Genomic DNA, 22729 nt, shown 5'->3' with positions numbered 1-22729 from the left:
AGGTTTTCTCTATGGTAGCAGCCCACATCGGCTATTAAGGGCTCCTAGAATTCCAGTATCTCGATGACTGGCTCCTGGCAGCACAGTCCAGATGAGAAGCTCAGGCCTCAGCCTCTGTTGTTGGGCCTTCCTTCTCCCCTGAGGGTCAGTATCCATATCGAAAAGTCAACTTGAAACCCTACACAATGCCTAGACTTCATAGGGGCCACCATCAACTCAGTTATGGCTCGAGCCTACCTACCACGTGACAGGTGCCAAACTCTGCAAGAGCTCATAACTCATGTAGTCAACAATCCTTCAGTCACAGCCAGGACTTGCCTCTCCATCCGGGGTCAAGTGGTCTTGTGCACATACATCGCCGCCTTTGCTCAACTTTACTGGCTGCCTCCAGATGTGGCTCCAGAAAGTTTACTTGCCTGCTCATCACACCATGGATCTCAGGCAAACAGTTTCCCCAAGGTAATCTCCTCCCTCCACTAATGGAGGGAACCTTGTCAGGTCTGCATAGGGGTTTCTTTCCTACCCCCATTCCTGGACAGGATGATTATCAATGATACCTCCCTTCTAGGCTGGGGAATACATACATATGGCACACAGGGAACATGGACCTCTTGGGTTTCCAGATTCACATCAACATTCTGGAGTTCTAAGCTGTAACAAAGGCATGCCAGGCCTTTCTCCCGCTCATCTGTTCCCATCGTATTTTCATGATGTCTGACAATACCATGACTGTGTGCTACATCAACAAATGGATGTGCCAGGTTGGTGGCTCTGTGCTTAGAAGCAGTCACCCTTTGGAACTGGTGCACAGATCACCTTATCTGTAGCCTATCTCCCAGGGCACTGAATGTGATTGCGAACTTGCTCAGCAGACAGTTTGTGGTTGACCACGAGTGGGAACTTCATGACACCGTACCATGGGACAGCTTCAACAAATGGGGAACTCTGACCAGAGACCTTTTCATGTCCTCAATGAACAGAAAACACTGTGCATCTTGCTCCAGAAGGGGTCTGGGACATCACTCTTCAGGCGATGCCCTCTTCCTCCCCTGATCAGACCAATTCAATTATGCCTTCTCTCCTTTCCCGCTCTTATCACAGATGCTTCACAAGATCAGACAGGACAAAGTGACAGTCATCCTGATGGCCTTTTACTAGCCAAGACAGTTTTGTTTTCCAGCCTTCATATGTCTGCCCATCCCCCAGTTTTCCTCCCTGCTGTCCCTGATCTCCTGATGCAGCACAATGGCCGCATCAGCCATCCTAATTCAAATTCAAAGGTGCTCCATCTCAAAGCCTGGTCTTTGGATAGGCATTTTCTCTAGAGTGGCCATGTTTACCAGACGTGCAAAACATCCTTTCTAGCAGCAGGAAGGACACCATGAAATGTGGTTACTGAGCCAAGTGAACACGGTTTGCTTCCTGGATGGAATACAAAGGACTTTCCCAGAAGCAGGGGGGATTCCCCTCCTCCTTGACTACCTACTGTCCTTGAAGGCATTGGGTCTTGCCCACAGCTTCCTCAAAGTCCACCAAGCAGCAATTAGCACCCCCTCCCCATGCTGTGGAATGACCTTCCATTTTTACCTACCTGTTTACTGTTCGGTTTTTGGAAGGGCCTCATTAGAACCTTCCTACCTGTACAACCCATCGCTCCTCAATGGGATCTTAACTTGGTCCTATCTGTGCTAATGAAACTACCCTTTGAACTGCTGCGATAGTGTTCAATGTCCCTTCTTTCCATGAAATGTGCCTTCCTGGTTAGTGTCACATCAGTGAGGGTAGGTGAATTTGGCCCCATGATACCGGGCCCTCCTTTCATGACTTTCCATAAAGATAAAGTATCCCTGTGTCTGCATCTCAAATTTTTGCCAAAGGTCATCCCCCAATTTCACGTTAATCAATCCATTCACTTACTTGTTTTCTTCATGAAGCTACACGCCTTGGAAGAGGAACAGCGACTCTACTCCCTCGATGTCCATTGGGCATTGGCCTTCTACCTGAAAAGGATGAAACCGATCAGGAAATCCCCCAGCTGTTTGTTGCAATAGCTGAAAGAGTTAAGGGGCAGGCAATCTTCACACAACGAATCTCTAAGTGGATTTTGAGCTGCATTACACTCTTCTATCAATTATCTGGCCTCCAGCCACCCTCAAGGGTGTGGGCCCCTTCAACGAGAACCCAGGCCTCCCTCCATGACGTATTGCTTCGGTATATCAGTAAAGTGGCCAGGTGGAGTTCAGTTCTCACCTTTGCTGAGCATTATGCCTTAATGCAGGACCCAGTGATGGATGCCTTCTCTGTTGCAGCTGTCCTCCACTCATCTATCCCATCTGCATCCTTGTACCCTCCTCCAATTTAGGGACTGCTCGCTAGTCACCCTCAGTGGAATACAATAGGGATCATCACTTGAAGAAGAGGAGGAGGTTACTTACCTGTAACTGGAGGTTCTTTGAGATGTGTGGTCCCTATCTGTATTCTGCTCCCCACCCTCCTTCCCCTCTGCTGCAGATCTGTTGATTTGCAGTGGAGAAGAACTGGAGACACAGTTGGTCCACCCCGCCCTTTATCACCTTGGACAAAGCTGTGAAGTGAGTCAGGGAGCATGTGCGGAGCCATGGATGCTACTTTTAAATTCTCCATCTCTGGATGCATGGTGCACATGCATAAGCCCTCCGTGGAACACAGATAGGGACCACACATCTTAAAGAACTTGAGTTATAGGTAAGTAACTTCCTCTTCCAGAACTGGCATATGAGACTGCCAGTTCTGAGAATTTTTAATAAATCTGTCCTTTATGGGGGTTGTACCATATGACTGGAGAATGGTAATATCATCCCTGTATTTAAGAAATGGGGTGGGGGAAAGTGATCAGGGCAATTACAGACCTGTTAATCTGATCTCCGTAGTATGCAAGGCTTTAGAACAAATGGTGAAGGAAAAAATAATTTAAATTCATAGAAGTAAATAATAAAGGGGATGTAATGCAATGTGTGTTTACCAAAAGTAGATCGTTCCAGAATAACCTTTTCTGAAGAAAAAACTTTTCCTTTTTTCCTCCCTTTTTTTCTTTTAAGATAAGGGAAGTGCAGTAGCTCTAATATCCTTGGACTTCAGTAAAAGCATATGGCATGGTATCACGTGGGAAATCGTTAGTTAAATGTGAGAAGATGGGGATTAGCACAAGAGTTGTAAGGTAGATAAGGAACAGGCTAAAGAGGAGAAGGTAACAGGTTGTGCTGAAAGGTGAACTATCAGATTGGAAGAAGGTTACTAGTGGAATTCCTCAGAGATCTGTCTTGGGACCAATCTTAGGATATACTTTTGTTAATGACCTTGTCACAAAAAATAGGAGGGTGCTAATGAAGTTTGCTGATACAAAGGTGGGAGGCATCACCAATACACAGGAGGATCAGAATATTATATAGGAAGATCTGGATGACCTTGAAGACTGAAGTGGATGAAATTCAATAGTTCAAAGGGCAAGGTCTAGTAAGTATTTCTGCTGCAAGCTGGAGACTCATCATTTGGAAGTGACAAAGGGGGAGAGAGACCTAGGTGTGTTGGTCAGTCACAGGATGACTATGAGCCACCAGTGTGATGTGGCTGTGAAAAAGGCACATACAATCCTAGGATGTATTAGGTGAGGCATTTCCAGTAGAAATAGAAAAGTGTTAATTCTGTTGTACAAGGCACTGGTAAGACCTTACTTGGAACACCGTGTACAATTCTGGTCTCTCATGTTCAAGAAAGATTAATTTAAACTGAAACGGGCAAAGAAGAGCTATTTGGATGATCATGGGGAATTGAGAGCTTCTCTTATGAGATGAGACTGGAAGAGCTTGGCTTGTGTAGTCTAGGAAAAAAAGAAGGGTGAGAAAATGTATATGATTGCTCTGTAAAGACATTGGGGGGTAAACACCAGGAAGAGTGAAGAACTATTTAAACTAAAGGGCAAGGTGTTGGCACAAAAGCAAATGGGTGTAAACTGGCCATGAACCAGTTCAGGATGGAAATTAGAAAAAGGTTTCTAACCATCACATGGGATAATGTTCTGGAACAGCCTTCAAGTAGGAGTTGTGGTTGCAAACAACTTAATTGGTTTTAAGAGATCTGGGCACATTGTTTGATAGGGTTGCATGTGATATAGAGGGAAGGGATCAACATCCCTCGAGCTCATTTCTGGTTTGTCTCATATTCCTAAAAGCTCTTGCTTCAGGGCTTCAGCTGGCCACATGCAGGGGTCAGGAAGGGATCTCTTTCCCCAGATTGTATTCTGAGGCTTTTTGGTCTCCTTCATCTGAAGCTGGAGATGGGACACTGGGCGCAGTGGGCCAGGGCTCTGAGATGGCCCCGAGCATTCTCTCTCTCAGGTGCTTGGCTGGCTGGTGGATCTTGCTCACATGCTCAGAGTCTAACGGGTAACCATATGTGGAGCTGGGAAGGAATTCTTCCCTGGGTTAGATTGGCCATGACTTTGGGTGCTCTTCTCCTTCCTCTGCAGCATGTGGGTGCAGGTCACTTGCCAGGATTATCTGACTCACATAATCATTTCCATGCCATTTCAGGGGACACAGGCAGGGGTGTCTCAGTCCCTCATATTCTCTGCCTGTGGCACATAATAGTGTAGTTTCCAGTGGGCTGTAATGCTTCGGTCTAATTTCTGTTGTTGGGTTTAGCGTGTAGGTGCTGGGTGGTGCTGGAGGCCTGTGCTGTACAGGAGGTCAGACTAGATGATCTGTTGGACCCTTTTGCCACTAAAGTGACTCACCAAGTTGTTCACTGATCTTTGTTCACATTCACAGACAATTCCTCAGATAACGACTTTATCGTGGTATACAACACTACTGCCTTTGCTCTTGGTGCTTGGGATAACTGCAATCAAAGACCTAGTGGATGACATCGTAAGAAATGTTTTCTTAATGTTAAAATTGATAAATTATTTAAATATGTAAGAGTAAACATACTCCTTTTTCCTGTCCCCTTAAGGCTCGCCATAGAATGGATAACGAAATTAATAATCGGACATGTGATGTTATGAGGGATGGAAGGTATTGTAAAGTTTTGCTTTAACTTTGAAAGTAATGTTTTTACTAGTTACTGATTACTTCTGCAGAACTTCAATTGTAGATTATATTGTACATTTAGATTGCAGTTCTCCACTGTTTATCCACTTGTATGTGTAACTCCTATTAACAATTAAAGTTAATTGTCTACATCCAATCCCTTGTAGTTTGAAAGAACAGTCTCATAAAAACAAAAAAACCCCAGCACTGAGTCTGTGTCAAGCGTGAGTTTTGGGGAAAGAGGCGGAAATATTCATGTGTGTTAAATGATGAAGCTTGCCTGCATTGCAGTTCTTAAGAATTTCAGTCATCAGGAACTGATTGAATAAGGAATGTTTCTCTCCTGAGATATAAGGCTCTTCTACTCTGACAGTGAGGAAGTCTGCTAGGGAAGATGCCATACACTTCAAGATGATGTATAATTTATGTCTATCCTATCCAAAATGAATCCTACTAATCTTAAAAAATATTTGACACTTAGGTTCAAAACTGCAAAATGGAAAGATATTCAAGTTGGAGATGTCATTCGTCTGAAGAAAAATGCTTTTGTTCCTGTAAGTGAATGGCCTCATTTTTTTTTTAAATAAATTCTTTATTTGTATGGAGTTTGTCTCTGGTGCAATGTTGTTTGGCTTTCATTTATTTACTGTACTGTTTTGACTAGGCTGATATTCTGCTGCTGTCCAGCTCGGAACCTAACAGCCTTTGTTATGTAGAGACAGCTGAACTAGATGGGTAAGGCTCTTTTTACGGGATTTCTTACATGTCATTTTTGGTTTAATGGTGAAAGGGCAGAAGTGTGTGTTGCAGAGATATTATTCCAAAGTAGTGAAATTCTTTAAATTCACTACTTTCAGGGGAAGGATACCCTGGTGATTAGACCTGGCAAATTTTAAAGTAATTAATTTGTGGGAGTTTTGTTGTTGTTTCATAAATATTTTAATTTGTACTCTCTCTAAAATGAATGGCTTTTATGAAGTGCAGGTGACCTGGACTCTGCATAAAATGGATCTCTCGTGCGATATGCTGGAGTAAATTTTTTCATCTGGCAGTGATTTAGCCACACAATTTCTATTGATCTTGAGGGCCACATGTTTATTCCCTACATTACAACTCTATAAAATCATGTATAGAGTCCGTTTGGATTACAAGACATTGCAGTCAGTGTGTGTTTTGCTCTTTTTCACTAGAGCTCTTAATTTTGTCAGTTGTTTAATTTTAGGTTCTGCTTTATTTACAACAGCTTTCTCAAGCTTAACTACTGCATCAGGAAAGCAGTGGCTTTAAGCATTTATGTCCATCCCACTAACTTTACCATTTGGCATCGTATTAACGTCCCATCCCATCCCCCACCCGACCCCCAACAACAGCAGTTAAAAGCTGAGCAGCCATAGGCAAACAATGTGGAAAATTACAGCTGCACTGATCTTGTGAAATGTACTGGAAAAAGAGACATTCAGGGAACCTCTAAAAATGGAAATTTACAAATCACTAGTTGCTGCTTTTAATATGAGTCTAAAGATAATCTCTTGAACCCTTGTAAAATGAATGAGGTAGGGGAAGAAACAATGTGTAAAAAGCTTTTTTTACACAGTGCCTTTCCACTTTTTTCCTTTTGGCGATGAAATACTATTAATACAGGGTTATAATAAACTAAAACCAATTTTTCTGAATTTTATTTTGTAATATCAAGACATAATAGTACATGCACAGATGTAACCTAATCCACTTATTTGGAAACAGCACTTTGTGCTGACAGTGCCTCTGAGGTGAGAAATCACAAAGCAACAAGGCACATCCTGGTGTTCGTTGTGGCTGAAGTGAATATTGCACCATTTGAGACTCTCCTTGTTTGAACTCTGAGGTGTTTGTTCTGTCTTTAAATTATTCCATTGAGAAATGTAAATAAGAGTTGAAGATTTTGTCAAAGCTTTCCCACTTTGGGTCTATTTTTCTACAAGTAGTGTATAACTGGGTTATTTTTACTGTGTTGCTGCCCCGAGGTACCCAGGGTTGTGAGGCATGTGACCATTACATGCCTTTATCATGAAGCAGTTTTGTCTGCGCCTGCCATGGATCAGCTCCCTGGAACCAGCAGCCCCTGGCAGCAGCAAATCTTGCTTTTTCCGCCTGGGTAACGACAGGCACCCACCAGCCCGGAATACACGGAGCTTTGCCTGCAGCATCCCCAGCCCCTTATCCACTAAACACTCACAGGATTACCAGGCCTGCTATTTCCAAGGAAACAGTATACACTAGCTTGTCAGATTCAGCTCGGGACCAGCACTTTGCTCCAAACCACAGCACTTACATTTATTCTTGTTTTCCAAATGAATATATCTGTTATTTAATAAAGATTGAAGTGATAGTGAGTAAGAATACTGGAAACAAATGGGTACATATAAAAAAATCTTAATGTGCTTTCTAGAGACTAAACTTGCCCCAAGGGTCGGTCCTGGGGCCGGTTTTGTTCAATATCTTCATAAATGATCTGGAGGATGGTGTGGATTGCACTCTCAGCAAATTTGCGGATGATACTAAACTGGGAGGAGTGGTAGATACGCTGGAGGGGAGGGATAGGATACAGAAGGACCTAGACAAATTGGAGGATTGGGCCAAAAGAAATCTGATGAGGTTCAACAAGGACAAGTGCAGAGTCCTGCACTTAGGACGGAAGAACCCAATGCACCGCTACAGACTAGGGACCGAATGGCTAGGCAGCAGTTCTGCGGAAAAGGACCTAGGGGTGACAGTGGACGAGAAGCTGGATATGAGTCAGCAGTGTGCCCTTGTTGCCAAGAAGGCCAATGGCATTTTGGGATGTATAAGTAGGGGCATAGCGAGCAGATCAAGGGACGTGATCGTTCCCCTCTATTCGACATTGGTGAGGCCTCATCTGGAGTACTGTGTCCAGTTTTGGGCCCCACACTTCAAGAAGGATGTGGATAAATTGGAGAGAGTCCAGCGAAGGGCAACAAAAATGATTAGGGGACTGGAACACATGAGTTATGAGGAGAGGCTGAGGGAGCTGGGATTGTTTAGCCTGCAGAAGAGAAGAATGAGGGGGGATTTGATAGCTGCTTTCAACTACCTGAAAGGGGGTTCCAAAGAGGATGGCTCTAGACTGTTCTCAATGGTAGCAGATGACAGAACGAGGAGTAATGGTCTCAAGTTGCAGTGGGGGAGGTTTAGATTGGATATTAGGAAAAACTTTTTCACTAAGAGGGTGGTGAAACACTGGAATGCGTTACCTAGGGAGGTGGTAGAATCTCCTTCCTTAGAGGTTTTTAAGGTCAGGCTTGACAAAGCCCTGGCTGGGATGATTTAACTGGGAATTGGTCCTGCTTTGAGCAGGGGGTTGGACTAGATGACCTTCTGGGGTCCCTTCCAACCCTGATATTCTATGATTCTATGATTCTATCTCACCCAGTGTTTTCAGCTAAGCCTGGTTGAGACCCCTCTTTCATGAAACAAAATCACTGTCCTTTTACTTCCTCAGTGAACGGTACCCAGGGAACTCCCCTGTTCCCCCAGGTACACTCAAGCAAACCTTTGATGTACACCTCCAGATAGGGTTTCCTCCTACCTGCTGCTTTTCTCTTCCTGTTAGTTTCTTTCTGAAGTCCTCATGATCCTTCCTTTGCATTCCATTCAGAGTAATCATAGGAGACCCTTTGTGAACAAGACCATTCTCAATTTATTTATAAACCTACAGATAAACATCTAATGTCTGACAGAAAACCTATTTTTCACCTTTGCTGATGACCAGCACCTTGATACAGATTTTAAGAATATATTTTGAGTATATACTCACTCCTTACATAGTACCTGTACATACATTTCACAATGCTATTATGACCAGAGCAACACCAGCTTTCATTTGAGACCTCGAGTGACATTCTTTGGTGAACTAGAAAGTACATATCAGACTCGGAAGAGTCCTATAATCGCTCTGCACCCCCTTGCCAGTTGGCACTGCGAGGTTCTTGGCTCACATTTCCTTATTTACAGTGAACGTAAGTCAATCAGTAGTTCCATTATGGACAGAAATGAGCAAGCTTTCTTGTTAGAATTACTTGTGCAATTCGTGGGAATTTCAAATGCACTCATGTAATGTTTGCAAATGTGCTATTTTACCATTTTCTCAAAGTGGGTGTGCACAGATAATAGCTGCATATGTATGTGTGTGTGTTTGTGTTACTTCAAATTTTCCTCCTTTTTCCAGATTTTAGTAACATCATTTTTTTTTCTTTTAGTGAAACTAACTTAAAGTTCAAAATGTCACTTGAGATAACAGACAGATATCTCCAAGAAGAAAGTGCAATGGCAGAATTTGATGGTTTGTGCAAACACTTTATTCTCATTACAGTTGCTCAAATGTAGCTTGAATAACTTACAGTTAAACAAAATGTAGAGCTCAGACTGGGCTGTCGGTAATATGTATGTGGTTCTATTTTTATGCCAGTGTGCAGTACAAGTAACTGGTTTGACTGAAAATTGTATTTTGCTCAGCAATACAATCTGAAAGACTAGATTTTGGATCATGGACATTCTGAGGTATGTTGATGAGTGGAGAGAAAGGAGATCCTAAACTAGCATTTCCATTCCTATGTTTTCTGTGAAAAAACAAATGTTTTATATTGGGAACCTGTAGAGTAGTTTCTATTCCTCTTAATATTAAACATAATTTTAACTGTGCAAACACAAAGTGCATTTTATTTTTAAAATTTCACATTCCCTCCTGTTGGGACCTGAGATAGAACTGTATTTCTTTACTAAAATTCTCTAGCAATCCTATACTTTATACTTCAAAGAAAAAAATTCAAACAAATTTACAGCAAATATGGATAAAAAATGCTAAAAATTCTCACAATCTGGATAAAGTTCAGATTGCAATATTCAATCAGTCATATTTTTTGTTCACTTACATTTGTAGAAACAGAAATTTTTGTGTTCATAAACATATCAGAATCCAAAATTTCAAGACGAGCTGAATTCCATTTTCAGATGGAAGCAGAAATACCACATGACATGAAGTGACCAATCATAACTTACACAATAGTAATAAAAGTAACAAAGTCCACAAGACCGACAATAAATTAAAATATATGAATTGTAGTTGTAGCCATGTCGGTCCCAAGATATTAGAGAGACAAGGTGAATGAGGTAACACAGTCTTTGGACCAACTTGTATTGGTGAGAAAGACAAGCTTTCAAGCCACACAGAGCACTTCTTCAGGTCTGGAAAAGGTACTCCCACTGTCACAGCAAAATGCAACGTGGAACAGCTTGTTTAGCATAAGTAATCATCACATATTGCAATGGACCATTCAAGGCAGAGTGGTCCATTAACATTTCTGCAGACCTAGGACAAAAAGATATATACCCCAAACACATTGCCAAACTCATCCTTTCCATCCTCACCCATAACAATTTTACATTCAACAACAAACACTTTGCTCAAACCATGGGAACAGCAATGGGTACCAAGATGGCTCCCCAATATGCCAACCTCTTGATGGGCCAACTTACAGTATGTGCTAACTACTTATGCTAAACAATCTGTTCCACATTGCATTTTGCTGTGATGCTGGGAGTACCTTTCCCAGACCTGAAGAAGAGCTGTGTGTGACTCAAAAGGTTGGTCTGGTCTACACTACAGACTTACATCAGTATAACTATGTCACTCAGGGGTGTAAAAAATCCATACCCCATAACGATATAGTTATACCGACCTAACCCCCAGTGTAGACAGTGCTATGTCAGCGAGAGAGCTTCTGCTATCAACATAGCTACAGCCTCTCAGGGAGGTGAATTAACTGTGCTGACAGGAGAGCTCTCTCCTGTTGGTGTAGAGCATCTTCACTGAAGCGCTACAGTGGCAGCTGTGCTGATGCAGTGTGTTAAGTGTAGACCTGCCCCTTGTTTCTCTCACCAACAGAAGTTGATCCTATCAAAGTTATTACCTCACCTACCTTGACTCTATAATAAGCTACAATGTCTAATTAAAAGCTTTAGGCCAAAAGGTTACCAAAAAAATCTTCAGAGATCTCAACATTGTTAATGTAGCTTGCAAACAAGGGAAAAAGGCCAAAAGATTCAAATTTGGAAGAATATCTTTACCACATGCGTGTTATCAGCATGGCAATGTATTTTTCTTGTTGGGTCCTTGCCACTTAAGTCTCAAAAGCAAAATAGCATCAAATACTGAATAATAGCCTCAGTCTGGAGTGTAAGAGATCCAGTAAGAGAGAAACCTACATTCCTCTCCCATGTTGACCACCTTCACTGTTAAGGAAATACTAAAGTAAAGATATTGGCTGAAAGTCTGCTTAACTGAGGGCTGAATAGAATATGCCACTTGTAGCAAGAAAATAGTTCTGCTGTATACTGTGTATTTGTAGTCTGCAGATGAACTTAAAAGTAAAATACCAATGGATTCACCATATTCAACATTTTTGGCAATATAGCGTTGAATATCTGCACTCAAATTTTCAAACAAATGTTTCATTCAGAACTTTTGCTTTTAAATGCTTTACTTTTTGTAACAGAATCCAATGCTGTTCCTGTAAAAGGACTAAAGTAAAATCCTGTATAGTATTTCATAACACATCAATTGGTATTGATCATTACATTTATTTAATTTTAATATTTTTATTAGGTTTTATTGAATGCGAAGAACCCAATAATCGACTAGATAAGTTTACAGGAACATTATTCTGGAGAAGCAGGACTTATCCATTGGATGCTGATAAAATTTTGTTGCGTGGCTGTAAAATCAGGAATACAGACTTCTGCCATGGAGTGGTCATATTTGCAGGTATTTATATAACAAATAGAAGTATATGAAATAAGTACAGCAAGGTCACTGGGTAAAAGCTGTGTCCCAGAGCTGTCCAGCATAGGCACTTCCATTAACTTCAACTGAAGCTCTTGTGTGAAGGATAGATCCCTGAACACCCCACGTTTAAAAGGTGCAAAATCTTCAATTCCAGTTGTTTCCTGTATCAGAGTCCTGACTTGACAGCACTCGGCACTCTACAGGATCAGACCCTATGTCTGCAAACTTACAAGATCTAGTACACTTTTTTATGAAATGATATCCACACTTGATGTCTGTCTTTTTATTTTTATTAATTTTGTTTGTTTGGGTTTTTTTAGGAGGAGACACAAAAATAATGAAAAACAGCGGAAAGACCAGATTTAAAAGGACTAAAATTGACTCTCTCATGAACTACATGGTTTACACGGTAACAGATTTTGATTGGGTTTTTTTACTCTATTATATTTTTGGAGTTCATGCTGTATAGTTGTGAATGTTGTCCTGTTGTGCCTAGTTTCAGTTATCATTATCCATAGTGCGACATGCTATCAGGTATGTTCAGGCCCAAATTTAGGCACTAACCTTGCAAGTTCCACATGGGTGGATCCCACTTTGTGGTTATACACTCAATGAAGTCAGTGGGCTTTATGTCAGTGATAGACCTGCCTTTCTGGAACAGCAAGTAAGGTTGAGGCCTTATTATAAAGGAAAACAATTACAAAGTGAGTAAACAAACTTTCATTGAATGTTGTTGTTTTTAAAAAATGCTCATTTTTTATTTTAAAATTAATTTAAACATTTCACCTGCAATGTTATAAACTTGGGCTAAGTTAGACTTGAACTAAAACCAAAAAAAAATTGGCCCCCAGGCACTTCGATGCTGCTAGTTTTGTTTCCAAACTGAATTAAAGTACAACAATCAAGCTATCTGCATATAGTAAAATGTGAAAATTAGACTGTAAAAGCTTCTTCAATTCAAACACAGGTCAATTTCGGGAAAAATCTGTCATAGGTAAGGACGTAGTGTCCTTGTAATTATTATCATCTTGACAAATGTCCTTTTTTTTTTAAAACGGAATTTTCAAGGGAAAGGTTGCCCTAGTAGATCTGTTTTTCCTTTTATTGAATAACTACTAAGAATATGTCTCATGAGAATCTTCATAGAGGTCAAGGTTGGGAATCCAGCCTAGCAAATAAGGCCATTGATTTACAAAGAACACTCTTGGCACTTTATGTTCTAGATCTTTGTTGTATTGATCCTCCTGTCAGCTGGCCTTGCTATTGGACACACTTACTGGGAGCAGCAGATTGGCAATACTTCTTGGTACCTCTATGATGGTGAAGACTACAGCCCTCCGTACCGTGGCTTCCTTAATTTTTGGGGCTACATCATTGTTCTTAACACCATGGTTCCCATTTCTCTCTATGTGAGGTAACTAAATCTCTTTAAAAACAAACTTGAAAATGTGGTGGGTCTGGAGTAAAATTAACTGTATTTCCATTTGATAAGGTTTCCTCCAATCCCCCTGTTCCCAAAAAGATGATGATTGTTCTTTTCCTCTTATGGATATTTTCAAAGGAAGGTGAGCCATACTGTGTGTCATTAGGATGTACAAATCTTGACTGAAAGATGCAAAATTAATGTTAAAAACACTTGGCCTCTTTAATAAATTAAATATTGTGTGGTGGTAAATTTCAAACATAAACAAATCGCTTCTTCAATATTCAAACAACGTACAGCGATAGGCCAGATCCTGAAAGAATTTACTTCTGTGTGTAGCTAATTCTGTACAGTCCTATTAACAAACTGTATGGAAGAAGCTGCTTACAGGATTAGGCCCTATGTTGAATTTTTTCATATGTTCTACGTTCAGCTTTTTTAAGACCGAGAACTGGCTCACACTTCATGTTTTACTGAAAAGTACTTTGAGTTTTGTATGTCAGTCTAGTATTCAGTTAGCCCCCAAGATGATGTCTACTTTGTATTTAAATGTTACTACTGAATATAGTTTTTTTTTCTCCAGTGGTGGCAATATGGGATCACCTTTGACATGGTCCATTTGGGGTCTCTTATCTGACTCGTACTAGGCTGTTAAACTGAGCTGTGCACTTTGAATTGATTGTTTTGAGTAGCTTGTATCCTGGGTGAGTTTTTGGAAATAAACTAGTTCCTTTATGACAGGTTTCAGAGTAGCAGCCGTGTTAGTCTGTATTCGCAAAAAGAAAAGGAGTACTTGGGGCACCTTAGAGACTAAAATTTGTTAGTCTCTAAGGTGCCCCAAGTACTCCTTTTCTTTTAGCTCCTTTATATAGTTTCTAAATATTAACACATCTGATAACATGGGTTTATTTGCTCTATTGGTGTCCTTGAAAATTCATTCAGAACTCAATAGATCTATATAATGTCTTTGCATTTTAATGTATAGCAACCTGTTAATGGTATGATCTTGCTGTTGTGTTTTACTCAATTAGTGTTGAAGTGATTCGTTTGGGCCAAAGCTATTTTATAAACTGGGATCTGCAAATGTATTACCCTGAAAAGGATACACCTGCTAAGGCCCGAACCACCACTCTGAATGAACAGCTTGGACAAATCCACTACATATTCTCGGATAAGACAGGAACGCTTACACAGAACATCATGGCATTCAAAAAATGCTGCATAAATGGACAAACATATGGTAAGTACATAAGAACACAAGAACAGCCATACTGGGTCAGACCAAAGGTCCATCTAGCCCAGTATCCTTTCTTCCGACAGTGGCCAATGCCAGATGCCCCAGAGGGAATGAACACAACAGGTAATGATCAAGTGATCCATCCCTTGTCACCCATTCCCAGCTTCTGGCAAACAGAGGCTAGGGACACCATCCCTGCAAGTCTGGGTCATTGCTAACTATTACGCCTCTCTACTGACAACTGTTTTTCAATCTTAACTGTTGCATGCCCACTATATTAAGTACTTATTTGTTAATGCAGTTCAGTGACACAAGTGTGTTCCGCTGTGAGAATTCTGACATTCTCAACCCCCAAAATATAAAGGGTATGGTACCTTTTTGCTTCTACAAGGACAGAGATCCAGCTGGTTCTGAGGGATGAACATGAGATTGCCTCTTCCAAAACATTTTCTCCCTTGTTCCACTCTCCACACTCCCAGCTTATGTGTAGTAGACAGAAGGGCAGGGATGGGGGCAGATGGCTATGGGAAATGGGCACTTTGCACACTAACCCCACTGAACACTTTGTGGCTATGTTAATGATGATCCAATCAGCATTAACTCACCCACTCTGGACTCTAGAATTCTCCATTTCGGGGGAGCTAATTGGTGGGCAGAGGGGTGAGCAGTACAATTTCTGAAGGAGCTTTACAGAGGGAGCAGAAAAAGGGACCACACGCCATTATGCTGGTTCCCAGTCTCAATGAGTGTGGTCTGTGCCTGTCTAGTTAAGCTGGTTGGAACACTTTTGGCTAATAGCATATTTTGACAAAATGATAGTTTTGTAAAAGCTGAAATATTTTGTGGCGATGTATCTGTTTTGATTTAAGTTTTTCGTCAAGAAGGGAGAAGGAGAGAGAGACACTTTAACCTGGTGGCTATGGCAGTGGCCTGGGATGTGGGAGACCCAGATTCAAGATCCTACTCTGCCTGGTTCAGAGTGATCTGAGATGAAAACTCTGCCTGATTCGGTTCCTGTGAGGAACAAAAACATATTTAAAAGTTGTCATGAATGCAATTGTCATCCTCTGGCCAGCTCTGGTACATGGGATATGCTGGTTTTACTTCTTGCTTCACCTGCAGGGTGCAGTTGTGCCAGTTTTGGTTAAACTTTCCTGACTAAATGATTGCTGCTAAAGTTATTCAGAATCAGGGCTGGGGGGTTGCTGTTGCTGTTGTTTTTTTTAGCCATTTTTAAAAGAGCCATAGCATAAAAAATTTTTATAGCTGGTATTTAAGTCAATGCTGAGTAGAAATGATTGGAAATTTTGCCAAAGGAAAATTCTGTCTGTCAGAAAATGCTGATTTGTCAAAAGCAATATGTTTCACTGAAATATGTTGCCTTTCACAAATTCATTTAGAACCAAATTTTGGGGAAAAGATGTTTAAAGTCAAAAGTTCCTTTTTTTTTTTTTTACCTTTTTGTAACAGCATGTTTGATCTTTCATTTTTAAACTACTTTTGGTTTAATTTATTATATATTCTAAAATGAAAAGTTAAAATTTGAACAAAATGTTTTAATCAACCCCAAACTAATTTTGTAAACTATTGTATACTATAAAATGATGGGTGCCAATATAAAAACCCAGGTACACTGAAATGCCCTTTAATTTGTATTCTGTCTACTTTGAGCAATAGACATTGAAATTGTCAGATACCCACCTTTAAGATTTCAGAACAATATTGTTTCCATTACAGGCGAATCCAGGGATGGGTCTGGACAACTTCAAAACCATGAAGAGGTAAGTGAGTTGACTTGTTTCACTAGGAATGTATTGAAGACATTGGGGCTTTGAGATAAGTGTTGAGGTTTATGATTTTATTTATCTTCTAATTTAGGGGATTTTTGCCCCCCATGTAATGTGAGAGGCTTTTATCTAGGCATGAAGTACTTGCATTCACCTCAAATTCTGTTCATTTTTTCCTAATCCAGCAAGTTGATTTTAGCTGGAACATGTATGCTGATGGGAAACTCACGTTTTGTGATCATTATCTGATAGAACAAATTAGAAGTGGAAAGGAGACTGAAGTTCGACAATTCTTTTTTCTGCTTGCAATTTGCCACACGGTAATGGTGGATGCTTCTGATGGTGAGTATTCTGCTTGTGTAAAATGCACACATGGTAGATTCAGTTTTAACATCATTCACACAAGTGAGATAGAACACCTGGCTATTGTATTAATTCTAGGCTAGTGCTTGCGCTAAAGATGCTCATCTCTACATGTGCCAAGAAGTCTCAGATTTAACTTTTGAATTCTCACAATTTTGACATAAATATATATAAAATACCTGCTTCAATAAACATTTTCTGAATCTAAGTTTTACAAATACAAAATACAGAGGACTAGTATTTTCTCAGTATTACACTTCACTTTATGGAAACCTGTATTTGGTGTACAGAGTTTCAAAAGCATTAACACCAAATAAAGGGTAAAATAAACACACAGGTATAAGAACAGATTTTACATACACACATGTAATTTCACACACTTGAAGTTTATCTTCAGTGGGACAACTTGGTGTATAAACAGCTAAGTATTTGTTTATGTGCTGGTATGATTGGAACTATAGATGCTTTTCTCCTTCAGTAAATGTGCTTTTTCCCTCACAATGGTTCTAATATATGCACAAATATATACAGTGCCCTAGAGGACTAAGTTGAATAAAGAGGAATGTTGAGCTTTACAATCTGAAGAATGAATAAAGGTTAAGGGTGCAGATGGGTGGCTGTGGGGAGAAGTGGTAAACTGTGGAAGCAAGGATAAAAAGTCTGAGTCCAAACATACTCTGTATGCAAAAGGAGGGGACAAAGTGCTGAATTTTCCAGCCACTCTGTTGTCCTGGTCTTATATGAATTCAACAACTAGATTAAGATCAAGAAGGATGTGGATAAATTGCAGAGGGTTCACAGAAGAGCCAGGAGAATGGTTAAAAGGTAAACAAACATACTTATAGAGCGAGAGACTCAAGCAGCTCTATCTGTTTAGCATAACAAAGAGAAGGATTAAAGGGTGACTTTATTACAGTCTATAAATACTTGTGTGGAGACATGAGGAACAAATATTTGATGATGGATTTTTCAGTCTAGCAAAAAAAATTTTAACATGATCCAATGACTGGAAGCTGAAGCTATATACATTCAGACTGGTAATAAGACATCAATTTTTAAATGAGAGCAATTAACCATAAGAGCAATTTACCAAAGATCATGTTTGATTTCACCATCACTGGCAATTTTAAAATCAAGATTGAACGTTTTTCTAAAAGTTTTGCACTAGGAATTAATTTGGGGAAGTTCTATGGCCTGTGTTATATAGGAGGTCAGATTAGATGATCACAATGGTCCCTTCTGGCCTTGGAATCCATGACTTTATTCACTGTAACTTTGTGCCTGTTTTTCTTGGTCTTCTCTAATTAAAGTTAATTTTTTCCAGTGGTTAATGTGACCACGGCTTTCTGTCTTGAGGCTGTTTATCTTCCAAAATGCTGCAATGAAATAAATGAGAAATTAAGATTCTACAAATAAAAATCACTTGTATGTAACCAAGTTATGTTATCTCCATTTTACTGATGGAGAAGCTGAGGAAGGAGAGGTTCAATGACTTGCCTATTTGAAAGGAGTCCAGGACAGGAATTAAATGAGCTCCCAGATTCTGTCACTCTTTTTTTTTTTTTTTTTTTTAATTAAATCCACAGTAAAAATGTGTCTTGAGTTATACAGAGAAATCAAAAGTGTAGATTATTAAACACGCCATATGGCCCTTTATTGCTACAAAGCATGGGGTGTTAAAGTCCCAACTGTCCATGAGGCTAATGAGGGGCTTAGGGATAATGGAAGGACGACAAATGGAAATGAGGATATGGAGGTAGATATTACCACATCCGAGGTAGAAGCCAAACTTGAACAGCTTAATGGGACTATACTGGGGGGCCCAGATAATCTTCATCCAAGAATATTACCGTTATTCAAGGTACTGGTGAGACCTCATCTGGAATATTGTGTGCAGTTCTAGTCTCCCATGTTTAAGAAGGATGAATTCAAACTGGAACGGGTACAGAGAAGGGCTACTAGGATGATCTGAGGAATGGAAAACCTGTCTTATGAAAGGAGACTCAAAGAGCTTGGCTTGTTTAGCCTAGCCAAAAGAAGCCTGAGAGGAGATATGATTGCTCTCTCTAAATATATCAGAGGAATAAATACCATGGAGGGAGAAGAATTATGTAAGCTCAGTACCAAAGTGGACACAAGAACAAATGGATATAAACTGGCCATCAGGAAGCTTAGACTTGAAATTAGATGAAGGTTTCTAACCATCAGAGGAGTGAAGTTCTGGAACAGCCTTCCAAGGGAAGCTTCAAGACTAAGCTTGATAAGTTTATGGAAGGGATGGTATGATGGGATAGCCTAATTTTGGCAATTAATTGATCTTCAACTATTAGCGGTAGATATGCCCAATGGCCTGTGATGGGATGTTAGATAAAGTGGGATCTGAGTTACTACAAAGAATTCTTTCCTGGGTGTCTGGCTGGTGAGTCTTGCCCACATGTTCAGGGTTTAGCTGATTGCCATACATGGGGTTGGGAAGGAATTTTCCTCCAGGGCAGATTGGAAGAGGCCCTGGAGGTTTTTCTCCTTCCTGTGCAGCATGGGGCAGGGTCACTTGCTGGAGGATTCTCTGCACCTTGAAGTCTTTAAACCACGATTTGAGGACTTCAATAGCTCAGACATAGGTTAGGGGTTTGTTACGGGAATGGATGGGTGAGATTCTGTGGCCTGCGTTGTGCAGGAGGTCAGACTAGACCATCGTAATCGTCCCTTCTGACCTTAAAGTCTATGATTCTGTGATTCTATAAATGCAGCACACTAGACGAGGGCATCAGTTACTAAAATATACTATGGCTTTCTTCCCTTTTCACTCTTTTAATATAGGTCAGCTCAACTATCAAGCAGCCTCCCCAGATGAAGGAGCCTTAGTAACAGCAGCCAGAAACTTTGGATTTGTTTTTCTTTCACGAACACAGAATACTATTACTATAAGTGAGATGGGGATTGAAAGAACTTATGATGTTCTTGCTATCTTGGATTTCAACAGTGATAGAAAACGAATGTCTGTTATTGGTAAGCTGATCTCGAAAAAGCTTTCTTTTTAGAGACCCCTAAAGAAAAACTCTCTAAACCAGTAGAATGGAGGTAGAACACTGTGCTGTTATGGTTGTCTTTGGCAAAATGGCTGGTTATATGGTGGTGGCTAATCTGTATTTCCAGCTGCTAAATTGCTTTAAATGAAACTGAAATACACAGAAGGCTTTTCTAACCTTACTCTAATTGGAATGGATATGAGCAACACATCTTGAAGAACAACAGTTACAAGAGAGGAGTAACCGTTTTGTTTGCATGCTGAAGTGTTATCTCACTTAAAAGTAATGAACAGTTTTTTAGTTTTGATCTTAGTTTCTTCTATAGCACATGAAGTTTAAATTCACTAAAACAATTTCAGTAGTGGACTATCAGACAATATCAAATTCAGGTTTAGTTTAGTTTATTGCGAGTGCAGGCACACTGTAACGTATCTTCACTGTAGTCTCTCTCTCTCCTGTCCTTGTGAGCAAATTGTGTTTTGATGTTTTTAAAAAATGCTCTCAAAACACAGTTCTTACAAATTTCAATACCTTGTTCATTTGCAGCAGGGCTGGAGGAGGAAATGATGTGTTTGTGAACCAAAATTAAGCTGTTGAGCCACATCAAAGAGCTTATACCAGTATAAGAGAGAAACTTGATTTAGTAATTCTAACTCTAGGCATACCAGCCTTGAATGTCTCTTCCTGTTTAAAGAAGTTGTGTGTTGGTTGACCTGTTTTTTAACCTTCAGTTCTCTGATGGAATATTTCAGGTTCTCTAATTTTAAAAAAGATCTTCCTGATGACATAATAGCAAGACACAAAAGTCTGATCAGTAATTTATCCTTTATTACATCTGCTCTTTGGGTTCTTTTGTTTGTTTGTTTTCCCTTCTCTGATTTAGTAAAAGAACCAGGTGGAAACATTAGACTTTACTGTAAAGGAGCTGATACAGTAATTTATGAACGTTTGCATCCAGTGAATCGTCAGAGACAGATTACACAGGAAGCACTAGATGTAAGTTTTGCTTTTTAAAATTTCATTTTTAACATGGGTAAAACTAAGCTACCTACAACTGCATTGAATTGACTTATTTCTATTTTGCTAAACAATTCTGAAAAATATAGCTCCATAGTACTATTAGATCAAAGTTTTCAAAAAAGCTGAATAGCAGCCAAAACAACTTACCTTGCTGCTACGAGATGTTCTGATGTTTGAAATCATAATGTGATTTCCCCTCCCTTTTTTTTCTTTTTAATGGAATTGTATCTTATATGTTTGCATTGTACATATGGAAATTAGTTTTTCATTATTTGAGAAACTTGCATGTCACTTCGGACTTTCCCGCTCCATTCTATTTTTTACTTGTACTTTGCAGCATGTTTTCTAGACCTACCTAGATTGACTGATAAATTGCACTAGGTACTATTACTGGATTGATTGTTTTACATTTTTTCCAAATGATTATAGAATCTTCTGTTTAACACCAGAAGTGAAGGATTAGAATTCTTTCAGGCTGCAGCTCTTCTTTGGATATTCTGCAATGTCCAACTTTCACTATACAGTCTGAGTACAGTAGCAACCAGTGACTGAGTTCTTTCAGATTGACTAGTCAGAGTATGTCTTCTCAACTTCAATTTTAAGCCAATATTGAAATCTATGCAGCTTATTTCTCTTCTTTTTCCATAGATTTTTGCAAATGAGACCTTGAGGACATTATGCCTCTGCTACAAGGACATTAGTCATGATGAATATGAAACATGGAATAAAAAGTTCATGGAATCTAGTGTAGCTGCAAGTAACCGTGATGAAGCCCTGGATAATGTATATGAAGAAATAGAAAAAAACCTTATTGTAAGTTGTAATATTTTAAATTATAAATGTGTTTTTATTCTTGTCCAATTAGTAGCAGACCATTGTGGAAACTGAATAGTCCTTTTTGATTAGAACATTTGTGAGTGCAATTTTAATTAAGATTTTGTGAGACTACCAAAACTCTCTTGTAGAGAGCTTCAGGGAATGAAGGAAGATGGATTTCTTTGGTTTAGCTTTCACTGGACGTTTTTCCTCCATTCCAAAAAGTCGGCTAGTATCTCTGTAGTGCTAGCTCAGAAATAAGTTGTATTAAAAAAAGTTCAGGTTTTAAAATTTGGGAGATAAACAGCTATCTGCTATGTCGGTAACTACACGACAAATAATTTGCAAAAGGGGAACCTTGCTATAGCTGTTCAAAGGTTATTTCATCCTTAAAGCTCTGAAATACTTCTAGTATTAAATTTACCTCCACTCTGTGTGATGCAACTGGTTAGTATGCTATGGGGTAATTTGCCTTCATTTGAAGGATTGAGTATTGCTTAATGTGCCTGACACAGGGGGTGAGACTAGATGAACCAAACAGTCTGATCAAGATACGTCACTCAGATAACTCTAATTGGGTATATTCCAGACCAATTCATAAGAAGCAAGACTATAAATTGCAAATAGCATTTAAATAAACAAAAGTTCTCATCACAGTCATTGTGAAGATTTTTTTTTTTTTTAAAGAAACCCAATACCCTGGGCCAAATCAGGCTCTATTGCATTGGCAAATGCTATTGACTTTACAAGAGTTTCTCTGGGGTAATTAGAGAGTAGAAATTTGCCATCTGAAGTATACTGAGGAAAAGTTTATTGTTAAAATGATTTGGTCAACTGTGAATTACAGGATAATCATACTGTTAACTGCTGATTTTCCATTTGAGCCTGCAATATATGTTGGATTGCTTTTCTAAAAATTGATTATAGATCAGAGTGTTGGAATACCATCTCAGTCATGCAGCCCAGTTTGCAACAGTATTGTTGTGGGAATCTTTTACAGTAAATTTTTCTGGATTTAAGAAGTCTCAGATGAAGCCTCTTTGGAACTCTTTGCTGCAAACAAACTGCACAATTATGACTATAAATAGGATCCACTTACTGAGTAAACTTCATGCTGGCAGTTTGTTTTAGTTCATACTGCCTATTA

At 39.6% G+C, this 22729-nt stretch overlaps 1 protein-coding gene across 2 annotated transcripts in view; it reads left to right on the top strand.

The window, feature by feature from the left end:
- The window catches only part of ATP8B1 (ATPase phospholipid transporting 8B1), a 142922-nt gene that overhangs the window by 72879 nt on the left and 47314 nt on the right, over nt 1-22729 (top strand). For both annotated transcript variants that reach the window (XM_084628057.1, XM_084628056.1), the window contains 14 exons: nt 4806-4904; nt 4990-5051; nt 5548-5620; nt 5731-5801; nt 9323-9405; nt 11728-11886; nt 12228-12316; nt 13131-13321; nt 14362-14570; nt 16305-16348; nt 16540-16696; nt 19538-19726; nt 20630-20742; nt 21415-21579. In XM_084628057.1, the coding sequence (XP_084484183.1) occupies nt 4806-4904; nt 4990-5051; nt 5548-5620; nt 5731-5801; nt 9323-9405; nt 11728-11886; nt 12228-12316; nt 13131-13321; nt 14362-14570; nt 16305-16348; nt 16540-16696; nt 19538-19726; nt 20630-20742; nt 21415-21579 (1704 nt within the window). The remainder of the gene's footprint in view (nt 1-4805; nt 4905-4989; nt 5052-5547; nt 5621-5730; nt 5802-9322; nt 9406-11727; nt 11887-12227; nt 12317-13130; nt 13322-14361; nt 14571-16304; nt 16349-16539; nt 16697-19537; nt 19727-20629; nt 20743-21414; nt 21580-22729) is intronic.

The sequence above is a fragment of the Lepidochelys olivacea genome (assembly GCF_965140295.1).
Source record: "Lepidochelys olivacea isolate rLepOli2 genome assembly, chromosome: 5".
In the NCBI taxonomy this organism is placed as follows: Eukaryota; Metazoa; Chordata; order Testudines; family Cheloniidae; genus Lepidochelys; species Lepidochelys olivacea.
Note: the sequence above shows the minus strand (reverse complement) of the source record. Positions and strands in the feature narration are given on the sequence as shown.